The sequence below is a fragment of the Pelodiscus sinensis genome, chromosome 16, assembly GCF_052426305.1.
Source record: "Pelodiscus sinensis isolate ZL-2025 chromosome 16, ASM5242630v1, whole genome shotgun sequence".
In the NCBI taxonomy this organism is placed as follows: domain Eukaryota; kingdom Metazoa; phylum Chordata; order Testudines; family Trionychidae; genus Pelodiscus; species Pelodiscus sinensis.
This window is the reverse complement of record NC_143067.1, coordinates 3,318,490-3,335,726: the sequence shown is the minus strand read 5'-3', so window position 1 is coordinate 3,335,726 and position 17,237 is coordinate 3,318,490. Positions and strand designations below refer to the sequence as shown.

General features: G+C 50.2%; 1 protein-coding gene across 3 annotated transcripts in view; it reads left to right on the top strand.

Moving 5' to 3' along the window:
• Positions 1-15,888, top strand: part of CYFIP2 (cytoplasmic FMR1 interacting protein 2) — a 77,749-nt gene extending 61,861 nt beyond the window's left edge. For all 3 annotated transcript variants that reach the window (XM_075900623.2, XM_075900621.2, XM_075900622.2), the window contains exons 27-31: positions 1,632-1,704; positions 1,980-2,074; positions 8,946-9,184; positions 11,355-11,502; positions 12,604-15,888. In XM_075900623.2, the coding sequence (XP_075756738.1) occupies positions 1,632-1,704; positions 1,980-2,074; positions 8,946-9,184; positions 11,355-11,502; positions 12,604-12,771 (723 nt within the window). In that variant the 3' untranslated portion in view covers positions 12,772-15,888. The remainder of the gene's footprint in view (positions 1-1,631; positions 1,705-1,979; positions 2,075-8,945; positions 9,185-11,354; positions 11,503-12,603) is intronic.
• Positions 15,889-17,237: the final 1,349 nt, after the last annotated feature.

The window sequence follows — 17,237 nt, the reverse complement described above, 5'->3', positions numbered from 1 at the left end:
CTTTCTCCTTATGGACGCTCCACTCCCCACTCTCCTTTCCCCTCTGCTTCGGAGTTCTTGCCTTTGGACTTGCTGTTGAGAAGGAAGTGGCGTGGTGGCAGATCCACTTCTCCCTATATAACTTCACTACAGAGCATGAGGATGTGTAGGGTGCTGATACAAACCCATGGACACCGCTGAGGAAAAATATTCAATCAAAGGCATGCGAGGTTCCATAGGGACAAAACATCTCAGAGGGTAAGTAACCTCTCCTTTTCCCTTGCTGCTGTCTCCCATTGCAAACCTCTATACAATGTGTTGTCGGCCATCCTGCTTTCAGTGTGACTATTTCCTGGCTTCTCACTCTTGTGTGTCTGTGTTTTGGATTCATTTCACCCAAGTGTGCAAGCGTGTGTTTCCCAAGTGATATCGCATGTTGTTGTTCCTTTCTAGCCCTCTTTGTATGACTTCTCTAATCTGCCCTGCCTTTGGTCTGATAGTACTGGCTATAAATGCATACCCAAATGAATTAATTCAAATAAACATACTGCTGATTGAACTTCTCTAGTCTGGCACCCTCGGGATCTGACCGGTTCCGAATGAGAGAATTTTCTGGACCACGGGAGGTCAATATTAGCAGTATTACCAACACTCCCATTCCTTACGGGGCTGTTAGAGGACATTTAGAGGTAATTTAGAGCTAAATAACAGCACAGAACACTGAGAGCCAGGACTGGAAACTGTAAGCAAACTACGTGACTGCAGGAAACTTGGCCACGCCCATGCGGAGTGGACACCTGGCTCACTAACATCATTCCGGATGACGGATGTTTCTGGAACAGAGAGTGCCAGACTAGAAAGGTTCAACCTATATGTATGGTTCAGTAACCGCACTCAGCAGTCATATATGTACGTACATACACACCTGGCAGCAATTAAGCCAACAAGTTCTTCCTTTAGAGCCGGGGTTGGGAACCTCTTTTGGGTCGGGGGCCGCTGACCCACAGAAACATCAGGCCGGGGCCACACACAAGTGAGAAGCAAAAGAAAAAAACAAACCCTCTCTGATGTGGCCCCCAACTGAGGAGAAAGACACTCTCCCCATCCCCTCACATACCAAGAACCTTGGGAGGGCCAAGCTAGTAGATTTTCTGTGCTCCAGCCCCATGAGGGAATGATGGGGGAGCTGGAGCACCAGTGGGCTCCCCTATGCTGAGGGGGAGCCCCGAGCTTCAGGAGCCAGATCCAGGCAAGCTGGGGGTCGCATCCAGCCCCCAGGCCTTAGTTTCCCCACCCCTGCTTTAGAGAGAATGACTTGAGAGCGCTAGAAAATAAATGATAGGAAATTACCAAGTTAGAATGAAACAAAAATCATTTCCTTCATGTGCTTCTACACACCGAGGCAGCGTTTGTTCCATCAAACTTTCTGGGCTTGTAGAGACAGGAAGTTCTGTGATAGACTTCTATAGACCTTTCTGGTTTAGGTTTAACGGGCTTTGGGCAGAGACTTTTCTTTCCAGTTTCACTTCATAGGGGTTCAGACTTCTTGCATTACTCCTGGGCTGGATATGAATGCGCACCCTAGAGCCATAGACTAAGACCCTAAAGGAATTTTTTTTTAACTTATTTTATTTTTCTTCCTCCTGCCTCAGTCCCAGGAAGAAGTTTGTGATTTGCTGCATGCTGCTCCCTTCCAAAATATTTTGCCCAGGGTCTACATCAAAGGTAAGACATCAAGAGGGAAGCAGAGATCAATGTTTATCCCCCTACTTAAACTCCCCCCGTTAATGTTACACATTGATTTCTTACAACGCCCTTGACTAGACCTGGCGATGCATTGGGAAGTCAGGTGGAGTGGTTATAGTCTAGTTACCCAGGTGGAAGCACTAGTTAGCCATTCCGTTTCAGAGCAGACGATGGTGGGGAGGCAGCTCGGCGCGACTGCGGAAATGCCGACTTACTGCCTGGTCTCATGTCACTCTTTGCTGCTCGCTTGACAGAAGGAGAACGCTTGGAGGTGCGCATGAAGCGTCTCGAAGCCAAATATGCCCCACTTCACCTGGTTCCCTTAATAGAGAGGCTGGGAACTGCTCAGGTAAGGATCCCTTTGCAACCCCCAGGAGATGGCTACTGAAAATTACCAGCATCCCCTGGTTATTTGGCCTTAGGAAACGGCTCCAGTTTGTATTCTGAAATTCTGCACGGCTCCCCCTTCCTGGCAGACGAGGGATTTCTCTGGGCAGGGGCTTGACTGAATGACTTGAGCCCATTGGCTTCCCCACCCTTCTCGGGGAAGGCATCACTCGCGCCGGAGTGATGGCCTTCTTCCTCCGATCAGACAAACCTGAGCCCTAGCACCTGATGGGGTCTGCCAGGGAGTGTTAGGAGCTTGCGTGAAGCTGGCGTGTTCGTGTGTCCAGCGTGCTGACCCAGCTGCAGTAGGGCTGGTGGGGTGAATGCTCCCAAGCCAGCTCTGAACAGTAACAACCTTGAAAACTGCTAGAGGTGTTTTCACAGGAGGGGGGAATGTGTGGGGCTTGTTTCTGGCCTGGGGAATTACATCAGGTCTTTAAGCCCCCAGTTCAGGACAGCAGTTATATACACACACACACACTGAAGTCCAGCCATATTCAGGAACTCATATAAGGACTTGTTTATCTTGAAGCATGTGCTCAGGGATTAAGCATGTGCTTAAAGTTAAGCATATCTCTCAGTGTTTTCTTGCATAGGGAGGCTTTCTGACTCAGGGTCTAAATGGAAGGATCTCTCTCTTATGCTGAAGTTATGACACCATTTGTAAATCTCTCACTAAAATAAACCACCATCCTGCCCGAAATCCTCCACTGAAGTCAATGGCCAAACCCCCAGTGATTTCCGGAGAGCCAGGATTTCACTCCGTCACTAACAAACAGGCTGCTTTCTGTTAGCTAATGCAATCAGAAGTATTCGAGATGCTGAATTAGATTAACTTCCCCACACAGTCATTTTCTGTCGCTGGAATGAACATTACATCCAGTAATAAAAAGTGACGGCTTTGTGACGGGACCAGGGAATTCACGTCCCTGTTAAGGGATCGTGTTTATAATTCAAGGTCATATGGAACATAGCGTCTCTGGGAAGAATCTGAAACAAACGCTTGGAAAGTGTAGTAGAGGGTTCTGTGCTGATTCATAGGCATTTCTCATCTCCCGCATAGTTCCCTTTGTAAAGGGGCATTGTTAAGATAAAAGTCACCACTGTGCTTTTATGTGTGTGTGTCTCTCCTTCCTTGCAAAATCATCCTTAAATTCTACTCCATAAGATCCACATGCTACTTCTTCTCACCATACTGATAATGATAAAATGAAAGGTTTCTCTGCATTCCCATACACACACACACACACTAAATGTACTCATGCGAATGTGCTACCAAGTCCTTCACGTACATACTTTTGGGAACCAAAGTTATGGAGAACTCAGAAACTCGATGGAAATAAACACAACTGTGTTTGTTGATAGCATCCCCCGCTGCTATTAGTTGCTCCTGGAAATGCAGTTTCGAACACAAACGTCAATGTTTTGGTACACAGAAGACACGGGCACCTGATAGCAGGGGTGTGGAAATTTACAAGCACATTTCAGCTGTGGGGGTTTGGGTGCCATTAATGAAAATGTGGCCCTGTGCTGTTTACGTAATAAATGCAGCAGTTGAAGGGCCTCATCCGATGCCTGCTGAAGTCAGAGAGTCGTCCCATGGCTTTGCCCCAGGCTGCGGAGGGTTCATGCACTAAAAAGGAGTTACGCGTAGATTGTGTTTACATAATGACAAGCAAACGGGCCGTGATCAGGGCATAAAGAATCATTTGTAGGTGAGATGAGTGCAGACTCATAGGGACATGGGCGCTTGGGGGAGTCAAGCTCCCAGCCCCACCCCCCACAGGAGCCAAGCTGCCTCCCCACCGCCACCATGGGGAGTGGGGGAGGGCAGGTAGACACGCATGTCTTCCGCCTCCCCGGCCCCAGAACACAGGAAGTGAGGGCAGCACCAGCCTCCCCTGCCCTAGAGCGTGAGGAGGGCGGGCGCTGCAGGGAGTAACACTGTGCCCTCCAGAACACCTAAGCTGTGTCTAGACTGGCAAGTTTTTCCACAAAATCATCTGCTTTTGCGGAAAACCTTGCCAGCTGTCTACACTGGCTGCTTGAATTTCCGCAAGAACACTGACGCTCTCATGTAAGATCGTCAGTGTTCTTGTGGAAATACTGTGCTGCTCCCGTTCGGGCAAAAGCCCTCTTGCACAAATCATTAGCCAGTGTAGACAGCACAGTACTGTTTTCCGCAAAAAAGCCCCAATCGCGAAAATTGGCACGGACGCTTTTCCACAAAAAGTGCTTTTGCCGAAAAGCGTCCTGCCAATCTAGACGCGCTTTTCCAAAAATGCTTTTAACGGAAAACTTTTCTGTTAAAAGCATTTCCGGAAAATCATGCCAGTGTAGACGTAGCCCTATAGTAGGTGTTCTGGGGGTGGAGTGTGGGTGGGGCCGGACTGGCAGTTTGGGACAGCAAAGCCTTCCCCTGCCAGCGTACCCGCCCGTGCAGAGGGACTAGAATGGCTCATTGAGCAACCCCCCTGCCAGAATCCCGAATCCCAGTTAGCATGGGATTTTCAGCCACGCAGTGAGAGCCGAGCCACCCCTCTGCCCTGCGGTCAGGGCTCGGAGCCAGGCCTGGGCTCTCCTGCAATCCCCCCTTAGTCACTGCAGCCCACGAGTCGTGTCCTGCTGCTGCCCACGATAACGTTAGTCACGAGAGTTCAGTGTCTGGGACACGACCCAGGCATGTCTGACGGGACTGCAGCCGTCTAGCTCTGGCTCTGGCATCCGAGTCCTGCCTTCCAGCTGCGGTGAGCCTGCTGGGCAGCCAGGAGGCAGCAGTAGGCTTATATCAAGGCCTTCTCTTAGGAACAAAATCGGCCCTGGACTGCCTGCTTGTGGATTCTGCTCAGCCCAGAACTGGTCCCTCTACAGTTTCTTACACAATCCCTGTCTCAGTGTCACTGGACGAGTTCATTCCAGGCAGTCTGACCACACTGCACCCAGCGTGCATCCCGTCTGGATCTCACAAACTATCATACTCCAGTCCCTCGGCTTGCTGAGCAGACCCCAAAGTCATGTTGCTTTCTGGGCCTGCTGGCCCACGTGCCTGCAGAGTTAATGGGCGCATGGCTGCGGGCCCGCTCCATATTTTTGCCTTGGAATTCTAGCAGCGCTGCTGTGCTACAGGCTTTGCAGGACGGCAGGAATCAGTCCGTCCGTCTATCTACTTTGGGCATAGCTGCAGCCTCTGTCAGCTTGGTGTCTGACAAAGGGGGAAGGGAAACATTTCTGGCCTTGTCTACACTAAACGGCCGATCTACTTCAGCTACACAAATCAACGTACTCACTGCGGCGTCTTATGTGCCTTGAGTAGGGTTACCAGGTAGACCCCTCCAAAAAACTGGACATACGGGAGCGGTGCGGGGAGGGAAGGAGAGCTGGCGGGGGGGAGGTCCGGGGGCCGCGGGGCTAGCTAGGGGGAAGGGGGGTGGGAAGCAGAGCGGGGGGAGGGAAGCCGTGGGGCTGGCCAGGAGGAAGGGGGGGGGGCTGGAAGGAAGGGGGGCCGGGAAGCAGAGCTGGGGAGGGTCAGGGGGCCACGGGGCTGGACGGGAGGAGGGGGAGGCCCAGAGGAAGGGGGGCGGGAAGTGGAGCTAGCGGGGGAGGGGGTGCAGCCACTGGCCGCAGCCGGAGTCCAAGGGGCTGCGCCCCCAGCGGGCACTCCCTCGAGTTGCTGGTAGAAGCCAGGCGGGGGCGGGGCTAGGACCCAATCCCCCCGCCCGTCTTCTGCTCACAACCAGAGGCTCCCAGCTGGGGGGCGTGGCCGCGACTGGCGCTGGGAGCCTCTGGTCGTGTGCAGAAGACGGACGGGGGCAGTGGCTGGGAGTCCCAGGCCCCCCCACACATCCTCCCCCCCCGGCTTTTGCACGCGACCACAGGGCTCCCAGCGCCAATCGTGGCCCTGCCTCCCAGTCTCTCCCCCGCCCCCGCCAGGCTTCTGTCTGGCACCCAGCCGGGAATTCAGAAAACACCGGATATTGCACATGGCACATTGCACGTGTCCGGTATCTTCTGAATTTTTCTACCGGACAGACGGTGCAAATACCCGACTGTCCGGTAGAAAACCGGACACCTGGCAACCCTAGCCTTAAGGTCAGCAGGGCTGCTCCCCCGTCGACGACGGCTACTCTTCTTGTCCTGGTGGAGTACCGGCGTTGACGGGAGAGTGCTCGCAGATGGATTCATGTGATAAATCAGCGGCTGGTGGATTGACCACTGCCACGTCAATTCCGCGCAGAGTGTGGACAAGGCCTATGTGAAACCCACCTTCCAAAGTTTAGCAGATATAGAGCTGGTGCTGCTGCCTGTCAGAATCTCTACTCTTCCTTGACTTTGAGTGTTTGCTGTTGGTTGAATATTAATTGCTGGGTGCTTTTACGCTACCAGGCTGTCCTTGTCACGGTAGCCAAGAATATTTGTAGAACTTCCAGTTTCAATATTTACCAAACAACAAGGCTTTGGGCTACAGCCTGCATAAACCTCTGCTCACGAAATGGGGAGTCAGTGCTCCGTCAGGGCTTTATAACCATCTGCTGGAGTGTTTCTGGAGCTCCAGCATTTAGATGAGTGGCCACCTGCAGTTTAGGGCAGTAAAAGTGGATGGCTGGATCCACTGCCACTAGATTTGTCTCTGTACGGGGCTAAGACGTGACTTATTAGGGCACTCAGCGGAGGAGAACCAGCCCCAGGGTATGGGCAAAGCCAGATCCCACAAGCAGACATGGATTCGGGTGCATTGTCTTGTAAGTAATCTGAGCAAACACTCGCATTCTTTCTGTCAACCGTGGCCGCCCCCACCCTGCTCCTTCCATCTGCAACCCTGGAACCCCAGTATTGACCCCAGTCAGGTAAAAATGTGTCCTTTATGGTAGCTATCGGGATAGCCAGAAATACAGCCACTGCTTACAGCTCATCTAAAGCCGCAGGAAACCCCCTAGCATGGGCATGAGGCCAGAAAGTGCAGACACGGACCTGAGTGGTAGCAGGGGTAAAGCGCTTTACCCATGGGAATAAAACACCTTGACGAACCCTCAAACGGGGGTGATCAGCTGTGACCACAGCAGACTCCATGGTGAGGAGCGCACGGTAACCAAGCCGGGCTTCCCTTTACCTTGTTACGCTTGGCAAGTGTCATGGCAACTTAGTGCAGTATTTCCTAACTGCACGGCCCTGGGAGGAAGCAGTGGGAGCCAAGGATGCAGGTGGAAATGGCGTGAAACAGAATCCTCACAAGCGCAAAAGGCAAGTTAACTAGTGCTACTCTTCAAACCGAGCACAACTCGTTGCTGCTACAGACTAACCGGAGCAAAGTCGGAGCCTATCTGCCAGGGTAAAGGATGCACTTGCTTTTATGCCCTAAATCACCATTTTTCTAGGGTTCAGTGACAGTCAGTTGGGGACTGTAATGAGGCCAGATTCTGCTCTGTTACCCAATGTACATCTGGGAACCTCCATTCTGATTTCATTGATGTCAATGCAGTGATTCCAGATTTGCATGGCTGTGCCTGAAAATAGGTATTATTCCATTCTCAGCGCAGGTCTACAATCCACCCCCGCCCACCAGCCCCCAAATGTTCATGAAGTTGGTTACCTCGAGTTTCTTCTAAAATGCACGTTTCCCCCCCAATGCTAAGGTCCTTGTGGCTTCAAATAGTTTTCAGAGCTTTTTAAAAAACCCTAGTGAGCCATGAATTTTCCTATTTTTAAGAAGTTTTTTTTTTTTTTTTTTTACCATTATAAAATGCATTGATCTTTTTCTTTCTTTTTCGGGGCTGAGGGAGAAAGGAGTGTTTCAAAATCTTGTAAGAAACCGGAAAGACAAAGCTAAAGCGTTTGTTTCCTGGTATGATATGTCAAAACACGTCACAGTCAAAAGTCATAAACCAATTTACAGACGTTTCAAGTTTAAAAAAAAAAACCAAACACACAACTTACTGTAAGTTAAAAAAAATCTTGGTGTTTTCATGGCAAGGCAGGGAGACTCAAAGCCTATATACCTGACATCCTTCTCTGTTCTTGCAATCTGTTTTCACAGTTTGCATGCACCAGGTTTTCAAAGCTGACGTGCACAATTGCATCCTGATGTTTGCATATAACTGGCAAGTGCAAATACCTGGGATGGGTGTGCCTACTAGATATCTGCACGTGCATATTAGACCAGTGGCTATGAACAACCCTATCACAACAAACAGGTGTGTGCAGAGAGTATCCCTGTAATAACCAACTGTGCACAGTGAGTATCCCTGTAATAACCAATGTGCACAGCTCACCAGTAACAACACAATAACAAAGCATGCATCACTTGCTACTATCCTTGAGTGGAATGACAAAAATAGCCCAGTATATGCCATCCAACAGCCAGAAGTAGCCCACAGTAACAAAGCCGTGTTCCGGCAGGACTGAAGTGAAATGCTTCTGGAAGAAAACAAACGCTAGCTTCTAGCTTGCAAGATATTCAGTTATTTCCAAAGGACAAAAATGCTTGGAGTTACTATCCTCCTCCTCCTCTGTTCTTGCAATCTGTTTTCAAAGTTTGCATGAACCCGTTTTTCTAAATACTACACGTATTTGAGGGCTCTGTCCTTTAAACTCATAGTCCCTTAGGGTTGGAAGAGACCTCAGGGGGTCATTGCGCCCAACCACCATTTTCTATCCCATCCTAATTCTCAGGCAGGGGTAACCCTCGGAGCATCTGTCAGAGGTAAGATCTGGTCAGGCGCAGAGTGTGGTATCAAATGAGAAAGGGTTGAGCCAGGCAGGGTGGAGATCCATGCAGAATTCCAGAAGGGAGGTCGTGACACATCTGCTTTTGTTTCTGTGGTTATCTTCCTTCTCAGCAAATAGCCATTGCTCGGGAGGGTGACTTGCTGACCAAGGAGCGGCTGTGCTGCGGGCTCTCCATGTTCGAGGTGATCCTGACGCGCATTCGCAGCTACTTGCAGGACCCCATCTGGCGCGGGCCTCCCCCTACCAACGGGGTCATGCACGTGGATGAGTGCGTGGAGTTCCACCGGCTCTGGAGTGCCATGCAGTTCGTGTACTGCATCCCCGTGGGGACGAACGAGTTCACTGCAGAGTGAGTACGCCAGCCCGGTGTGTTCGTTAGCATGTGCCAGCTGGGCGTGTGAGGGTGGGGGAGGGAGACCCAGATACTTAGTTGGAGAAGCGCCTGGTGGAGCAGTGTTCCCTGCAAGCTGAGCGCTTGGGCAGCTGCCCAAAAGAGATTCAGATGCCGCCTAGCTGATCAGTAGAGCGCCAGAGCCAGCAGCGTGTGTTTCTATTGGTGGTGCACATCCCGCACATGCCTTGGTGCACATAAAATTTATTCTGCATGCGGATGGAAAAAGTTAGCAGGACCACTGATGCGGTAACACCCTGGCTGGAGAAGAGAGCATGGGCATGAGGATGGGATGGGACGACTCAGGGATCAGTAATATAATACAAAGCCTTTTACCTCCACTGCCAGTGCTACGCTCCTTGCAGCTCGGCATGACTGACAGGGCTGCTGTCAGACAGCCCATGCACAGGTAGTTTTGGAGCGGGCGGGGAACTGGCATCCCAGTCACAAAACCTGCCCTCCCTCGCAATCAGGCCCCCTGACTGACTGTTTCAGGAGGGACACCAGGACTGCAGCAGGCTAGCACAATGATGTCTCTTTCTTGTGTAGCGCTGTCAGGAGACCTCGGGGAGGAGGATCCCCTTCTAGAGAGGAGGGCACAGAGGTGCCTATTTGCCCAAAGTCACCGCTCAGGCAGAGCCAGCGATCGACTCCAGCACCACGTCTCAGTGCTGCCACTTTCTGGCTCAGGGGTGTGAAAAACGCACACAAGCAGCACGTGACAGCACCGTGAAACTCCAGTGTGAGCCAGGCTGCCGCCCCGTGCTCAGGGAGGCGGTTTCCACAGGCTGCCGCTCAGGGAGGGGGTTTCCACAGAGCGCAGGGCGAGCTCTCTTCCAGCGCGCCTGCCGTGGCCACGCTCAGTGTAAACAGCGGCCACGGCTGCGCTTTCAGCTGTTCAGTGTAGACAAAGCCCAGGTCTGGTGAATCTCAGTGTAGTGCTCTAGCCACTAGGCCACATTGCCCACCCCTGAGGACTTCAGTGGAGTTGTGGGGCCTGGGCTGGGCCTGGTCTAGAGCTGAGCAGAGAGCCAGGTCTCCGGGGCTGTTGCCTTGGCACCATTCACAGGTAGTTAAATTCACAGAAAATTTGAAAGCTGTGACAGGCCGGGAGATGAAGATGCAGAAATGGGGCCATCAGCAGGGCCAATACATTGGTTGGCCTCTAAGGTGCCACAGAACTGCTCATTGTTAACAAAACTTTAGGCATTCATGAGTGCTTTAAAAGGTCCCCTCTGCCCCCTAAAGACACAAGTTTTGCTGCTGCAAGTGGCCACATGAATGGTTTCTTGTGAGCAGGCGCGCTCTCCTGTGGACAATGTGAACCTCCCTCGTAGCAGGTGGAAGTATTTTCCGACAGACCGCGCTTATGCTGCCAGACTTCTAGCCACATGGGCATGTTGCTAAAAACTGTGTAGTGTAGACAACGCCTAAGATGCAGCATAGATCCCTTGCCTAGAAAAAGATCTCACAACAACTCTTCCACTTACACCACGCACATTGATGATTTTCCTTCTTTTCTGCACCGCTATGACACCGGGCCACGAAACAACCCTTTGTCGCCAAAGTGAAATTGTCCTGCCTTAGCCAGGCTGCGTCCTTCTGGTCTGTTTAGTCTCTTAGGCGAGGAAGGCTTTTTAAAACTTTTTCTCCCATCTTATGTCCTGTTGGTTTTTATTTCTATTTCTGAGGGACCTGAAGGAGCCCAGCAAAGATCCAGGCCCGATGGTGCTGTGTGCAGTAGAAACACAGCAAAACAGACATCGCCCTAAAGAGCCTTTAAGCTAAAAAGGGAGATAAAAGATGGGGAAGAGAAACTGAAGCACAGAAAAGAGGAAAATGACTTGCCCAAGGTCACCAGGCAGCTCAGTGTCAAAGCTAGGAACAGAAGCCAGATTTTCTAAGTGCTGTCCACAAAGCCATGCGGCCCGATTTGAGCTTGGAGCAGACTGGCTGGGTGCACTGAAGTGCTGTCTGGCTGGTTTGTAGTTCGTTTGCTTGTACACACATCTACACTGCAGCTGTGTGAGAGCCAGGACGGCAGGCGTTCAGTGAGGAAGGTAGCGCCTATCATGTGGGACAGCCTCTCTCTAAATATCTGCCCCCCGGTCTCTCTCGCCCCCTACAGGCAGTGCTTTGGGGACGGCTTGAATTGGGCTGGCTGCTCCGTCATTGTTCTCCTGGGGCAGCAGCGTCGCTTCGACCTCTTTGACTTCTGTTACCATCTGCTGAAGGTGCAGCGGCAGGACGGGAAGGATGAAATCATAAAGAACGTGGTAAGGCCGGGGACCCTTGTCAGCGTGGTCTGCAGGGCCCCGAGGGGTTAGACACAGCACTACCCTCTCCCTGCTCCTGCACAGTAGCAGGGACCTTGCTCTCAAGCTCAGATGGACGAGGCGCCCCAGCCCCAGTGGGGGACCCAGCGTGTCTAGAGTTGCCCTATAACTTTAAACAGCGCTCAGCTGGGGCTAGAGACATCCGCCGGGGGATCCCTGCCCCGAGTCGTAGCAGAGAGGAGAAGATGTTAACGGGAGAGGGACCATGGGCGGCCGTTATGCTAGGCAAAGGAAGGCACCGCCTTCCCATGCTGCCAGCCCGACCCCACCCCACTCCACCCCCAGAACACCTCCCTGTGCTTCAGGGCCATGTGCTGCCCTATCTCCCCGCAATGGGGGTGGGACAGGCAGGAAGGGGAGGGGCGGACTGACCTCTCCCATCCCTTCCTTCACCCACTGCCCCTGCATGGGACCTGAGTGCTTGTGCTTTTAAAGCAGGGACCTGCAGCTTGCCCGTGGGGAGCTGCATACAAATAACAGTGAATAATTGTGTCCATTAGCCGTGCTGTAATTGCACTGGCTTTAGCAACAAGTCAGTGAGGGGGCAGGAAATTAGGTGAGAGGGACTTTTCCAAGAACTGGCCCTGTCATGCTTTGGTATGACCCCATGGCACATCGAATAGCGGTGACTCACTGTGAGGAGTGAGACAGAAACGTAACAGGGGTTGGTGAGGAGCAAGGTGGAAACGTAACTGGGGTTGGTGAGGAGCGAGGCGGAAATGTAACAGGTTGGTGAGGAGCGAGGCAGAAACGTAACGGGGGTTGGTGAGGAGCGGGGCGGAAACGTAACGAGGGTTGGTGAGGAGCAGGGCGGAAACATAACGGAGATTGGTGAGGAGCAAGGCGGAAACGTAACGGGTTGGTGAGGAGCGAGGCAGAAACATAACGGGGGTTGGTGAGGAGCGGGGCGGAAACGTAGCAGAGGCTGTAACTACTCCAGCTGAGGTTTCTTAGCCGCAGGCTCGAGGTGCTGATGACGCTTTCCAGCTGGCCAAGAGGGATTGCTTCATTTCTCTTTACCTGCTGTTCTCTCCCCTCCAGCCCCTGAAGAAGATGGCTGACCGGATCAGGAAGTACCAGATTCTGAACAACGAGATCTTCGCCATCCTGAACAAGTACATGAAGTCTGTGGAAACAGACAGCTCCACGGTTGAGCACGTGCGCTGCTTCCAGCCCCCGATCCACCAGTCCCTGGCGACCACTTGCTAAACGGCTCGGGCTAGTGCGGATCAGACCCCTTTGGGCTTATGGAGGAAGAGAGACTGGATCAGAACAAAAACTGGGAGGAGGAAACTTGGTGATATGGATCTGGCGACAAGGGAGATTTGTTGCAGCCGATACACACAAGGACACAATTCCTATCTGGCCCTGTTTGAATGCATGTCGTGTCGCATCCCTGTCGTTGGTTTAACCTGTAGCTTTCAGACTGGGAGTGGGGGGGAGGCAGAATATGCATTTCGTGGGTTGTTTTGGGGGGTTGTTTTTCTGTGATGCGTCCAGTTGGACACACAACTCTGAAGCCATATTAGAGTCCTAGGCGTTGGGTTCCTGCCAAGAGCTGTTTTCGAGCGCCAGAAGCCATTTCTCACCGTGGGTGCGGCGAGGCAGGCGGAGCTCCCCCTATGTTGCATGATGGCGGCCAGTGTGGCAGGCGTGTTTGAAGACATCCCTCATGTGGTGGAGCAAAATAGTGGCACGTCTTACGTGGCAACCCGCCGAGGAACAAGTCGCTTAGAAGGGAACCTCATTGATTCAGAGTTTGAGTCTAGTGTCACTGTCTGCTTGGGGCTGGAGCTATCCCCACCATTTTCAGTGTGTTTTCTTCCCTTCTCGAATCTCTCTCTGATGCTCAGCCAGGCGGGGGAGGGGTTGGGATGCATGGGTTTCATGCTGGCGATGCTGTAGTGATTGAATGACTGTCCTCTGCATTGCAGAGAGCTGGGAGAAGAGATAGTGGTGATTTCCCGCTACATGCCATATTCCCATGACTAATTCGAAAGAGGTTTCCCCCTGATGCTGTAACTACCAGGGAGTAAATAATGAGGTCTCCCAATGAATGCTGTGTACTGCATTTACTTGAAAATTCCACTGACCATATTTGGGAAGGCAGGGGGCAGTGTTCCCTCTAACTGTTTCCATCTGTGTGAGGAATAAGTTTTGTTCTGTGCACCAAGTCATACACGGATGTGCACCACCAATAGACACACATGCTGCTGGCTGTGTGTACTCTGCTAATCAGATGGTCACCATTTGACTCTCTCCTGGACAGCCCCCCAAGCACTCAGTTTACAGGGAACACTGGTGGGGGAACGGAAAATCAGTGTTCCTGGCAACACAGCTTAGCTCTCAAATGTTCATGTTGTCTGGTTTTTAGCCAAGGATCAACCATCCGTACTGGAGAATGCACTGGAAGCGGTGATGTGTATGCATTCATGTTCAGTTTTCTTTGTTTTAAATGAGTTTGCATGGCATGGCCTTCAGTACCTATGCCTAGAAGGTATGGAGGATTCCCGCCAGGGTTATGAAACCCTTGTGACACAGAAACAGCAAGTCCCTTTAAAGAAAGGGAAATGAAACATCAGAAAGGAGATGAATATAGAACTCCAAAGGAAATGCAGGATTCTGTTTCCTTCTGGCTCTTTAACGTTCTTCAGGCTCCCATGAGATTAAAAAACCTAGTTGGAACATCACAGAAAACTTCAAAATGCGTCTTCCCTTCTTCCCCATGTCAGCTTCTTTGGAGTGAGAGAAAGGGTCCTGTGTGATGCAGCAAAAGCCAAGGGGACAGATCCGGTGCTCAGCTCCACGAGGACAAACCTGGAGTAACCCCTTGGACTTCACCAACGTCACTCCAGATTTCCAAATATGTAGGTGAGATTAGGAGCTGCGCTCAGGAATTAAGAGTTAAGGCCCAGGCCACATGCAGCAATCCTAATCCACCCTGGTCTCACTGCTGAGACTCCACCCCACTGGACTCGTGCTCTGAAAGTCCACAAAACGTGTCCCACAATCCTATGGGCTAACTTTCTATGTCCTCTGGTCAGTCAGGTTTTCCCACTCTGTGCCATATTTGGGGTGGGCTTATGCTATAGTTCACACAGAAGCTGTTGGGTTTGATGCAGCAATCAGCAGATGAAATGTTCTCTCCTAAAAGATGCAGGAGGTCAGACTAGATTATCATCGTGAGCTCTTCAGGCCTTAAACAGCTATGAAATGTGAAATGTGTTTCTATTGGTGGTGCCCATCTCAGAGAGGGAGACGAGTTAGTCTGTAAATTTACATTTACGGACAACAAGCAGTCCTGAGGCACCTTTAGGACTAACAGATATTTTAGGTCTTGAGTTTTCATGGGTAAAACCCACTTCATCAGATGAGATGGAGTAGAAATTACAGAATTCAGGATATATGTATATAACAGCAAAAGAAGTTAGTTATCTGTCAATTGTAGGAGCAGCGTTAATGAAGCCAATTAAATCAGGGTGGATGTGTCTGTGGATGTTCACAGTGGTGGACATGGAGATGAAAATATCAAAGGCGGGGAAATTGCCTTTGTAGTGCGTTAACCAATTAAGATCTTTATCTTTATGAAATGTGAATATGTGCAGGGCACAAGCCCCAGTCCTTAATGACCAGACACTTGGGCTGCATCTAGACTGGCATGATTTTGCGCAAAATCTTGCCGCCTGTCTACACTGACCGCGAGTATTTGCGCAAGAACACTGACTTTGTACCGTACAAAATCAGTGGTTCTTGCGCAAATACTCTGATGCTCCCGCTCAGGAATAAGCCCTCTTGCACAAGTATTCTTGCGCAAGAGGGTCAGTGTAGACAGCAACGTTAATTTCTTGCGCAAGAAAGCCTGATGGATAAAATGGCCATCGGAGCTTTCTTGCACAAGAGAGCATCTACACTGGTACAGATGCTTTTGCGCAAAAGCAAATCTTTTGCGCAAAGGCACATGCCAGTATAGACGCTCTCTTGCGCAAATACTTTTAACGGAAAAACTTTTCCGTTAAAAGTATTTGCGCAAAATCATGCCAGTCTAGACACAGCCTTGGTTTTTGAGCGACGCAGTAGAAAGGGGAAATCAACTCAACTCCAACTCTGTACTTCAATGGTGTTCTTTTCTCCAGCCACACTTTCTAGGAGCCTTTTTCTCATTATTGTTGCAAGTTCAGTTTGTTTATGTGTTTGTGAGCCAGAACAAAACTTTGTTCTTCAAAGTTTTAAAAATATGTTTGCAAGAACACTTGTCCAATGTACCATATTTGTACGAAGAGCAACTTGAGGGTTTTGTACAATGAATTTAAAGTTATTTATCGTGAAGTATATTTCTGCTTGTGATTGAATATGGTGTTAAATCATGAGTCATCTTTGCTGTGCAGCTGAAGATGAGGTTTTGTAATTTTTTTTATTTTTTTTTTTTTTTGTTGGCCAGCAGAAGCTTACACCTCTATTAAAAATGCTTCTGTGATGATAAAGCATCTGGTGCATAGCGATATGTCCCATAATGCAGAATATGTTCAATAAATGTAGGATGATTTTTATAATGGGGGAAAAATAGAAGTGGGGCTCAGAGGATAATTAAGAAAATCCTAAATTATGTCATAATAGTAAAGCTCTCTAACATTTCTACAAATCCTTCCACTCCAGTCTCAAAAGTAGAGCTGGCAGATGTGTCAGACTTCTTGTCAAACATTGGTCATGTTTCTTATTTTAGCACTGGGAAAAGTTCAGAAAAGGGCAACAAAAATGATTAGGGGTATGGAATGGCTGTTATATGACAAAAGATTAAAAAGACTGGGACTTTTCATCTTAGAAAAGAGGAGACGGGGGGATATGATAGAGGTCTATAAAATCATGATAGGTATGGAGAAAGTGAATACAAAAAAGTCATTTATTTGTTCCCATAATGTAAAAACTAGGGGTCATCAAATGAAATTAAGAGGCAGCAGGTTTAAAACTAATAAAAGGAAGTTTTTCTTCACACAGAGCACAGTTAACCTATGGAACTCCTTGCCAGGGGATGTTGTGAGGACCAGGACTTTAACAGGGTTCAAAAAAGAAATAGATAAATTCATGGAAGATAGATCCATCAATACTTATTAGCCAGGATGGGCAGGAATGGTGTCCCTAGCCTATGTTTGTTAGAGGCTGGGAATGGGTTATGGGAGATGGATCACTGGATGATTCCCTGTTCTGTTCATTCCCTCTGGGGCACCTGGCATTGGCCACTGTGGGCAGACAGGACACTGGGCTAGATGGACCTTTGGTCTGACCAGTGTGGCCGTCCTATGTTTCAAGTTTTCACTTTTCCAACAAAAATGAAAAATTACAAGGGAAACCAGACACTTGCTGCAAAATAATTTCATTGAGTTAAAACCCCAGTTCACGGTCACACAAAAAGCTTTGATGGATGAGCGGAAGGGCCCGACTCAAAACAGTATTGAAGCGTGGGCAGAGAACAGCACAGCTCCCTCTTTCAAACAGGGCTTCTGCTCTCCAGCTGCTGCCTTCTCCCCGGGGGTTAGTCCCACTTGGCTACACCCCTAATGCTGCAGCTCCCTGTAATGGCACCATAGACTCTGCCATGAAGAGGTGCCAGATTTTGCAGTAGCGGCAGCAGCTCTCCTCACGGGTGGCCGGTAATGTAGGCAAGGGAAGGCACGGCCTTC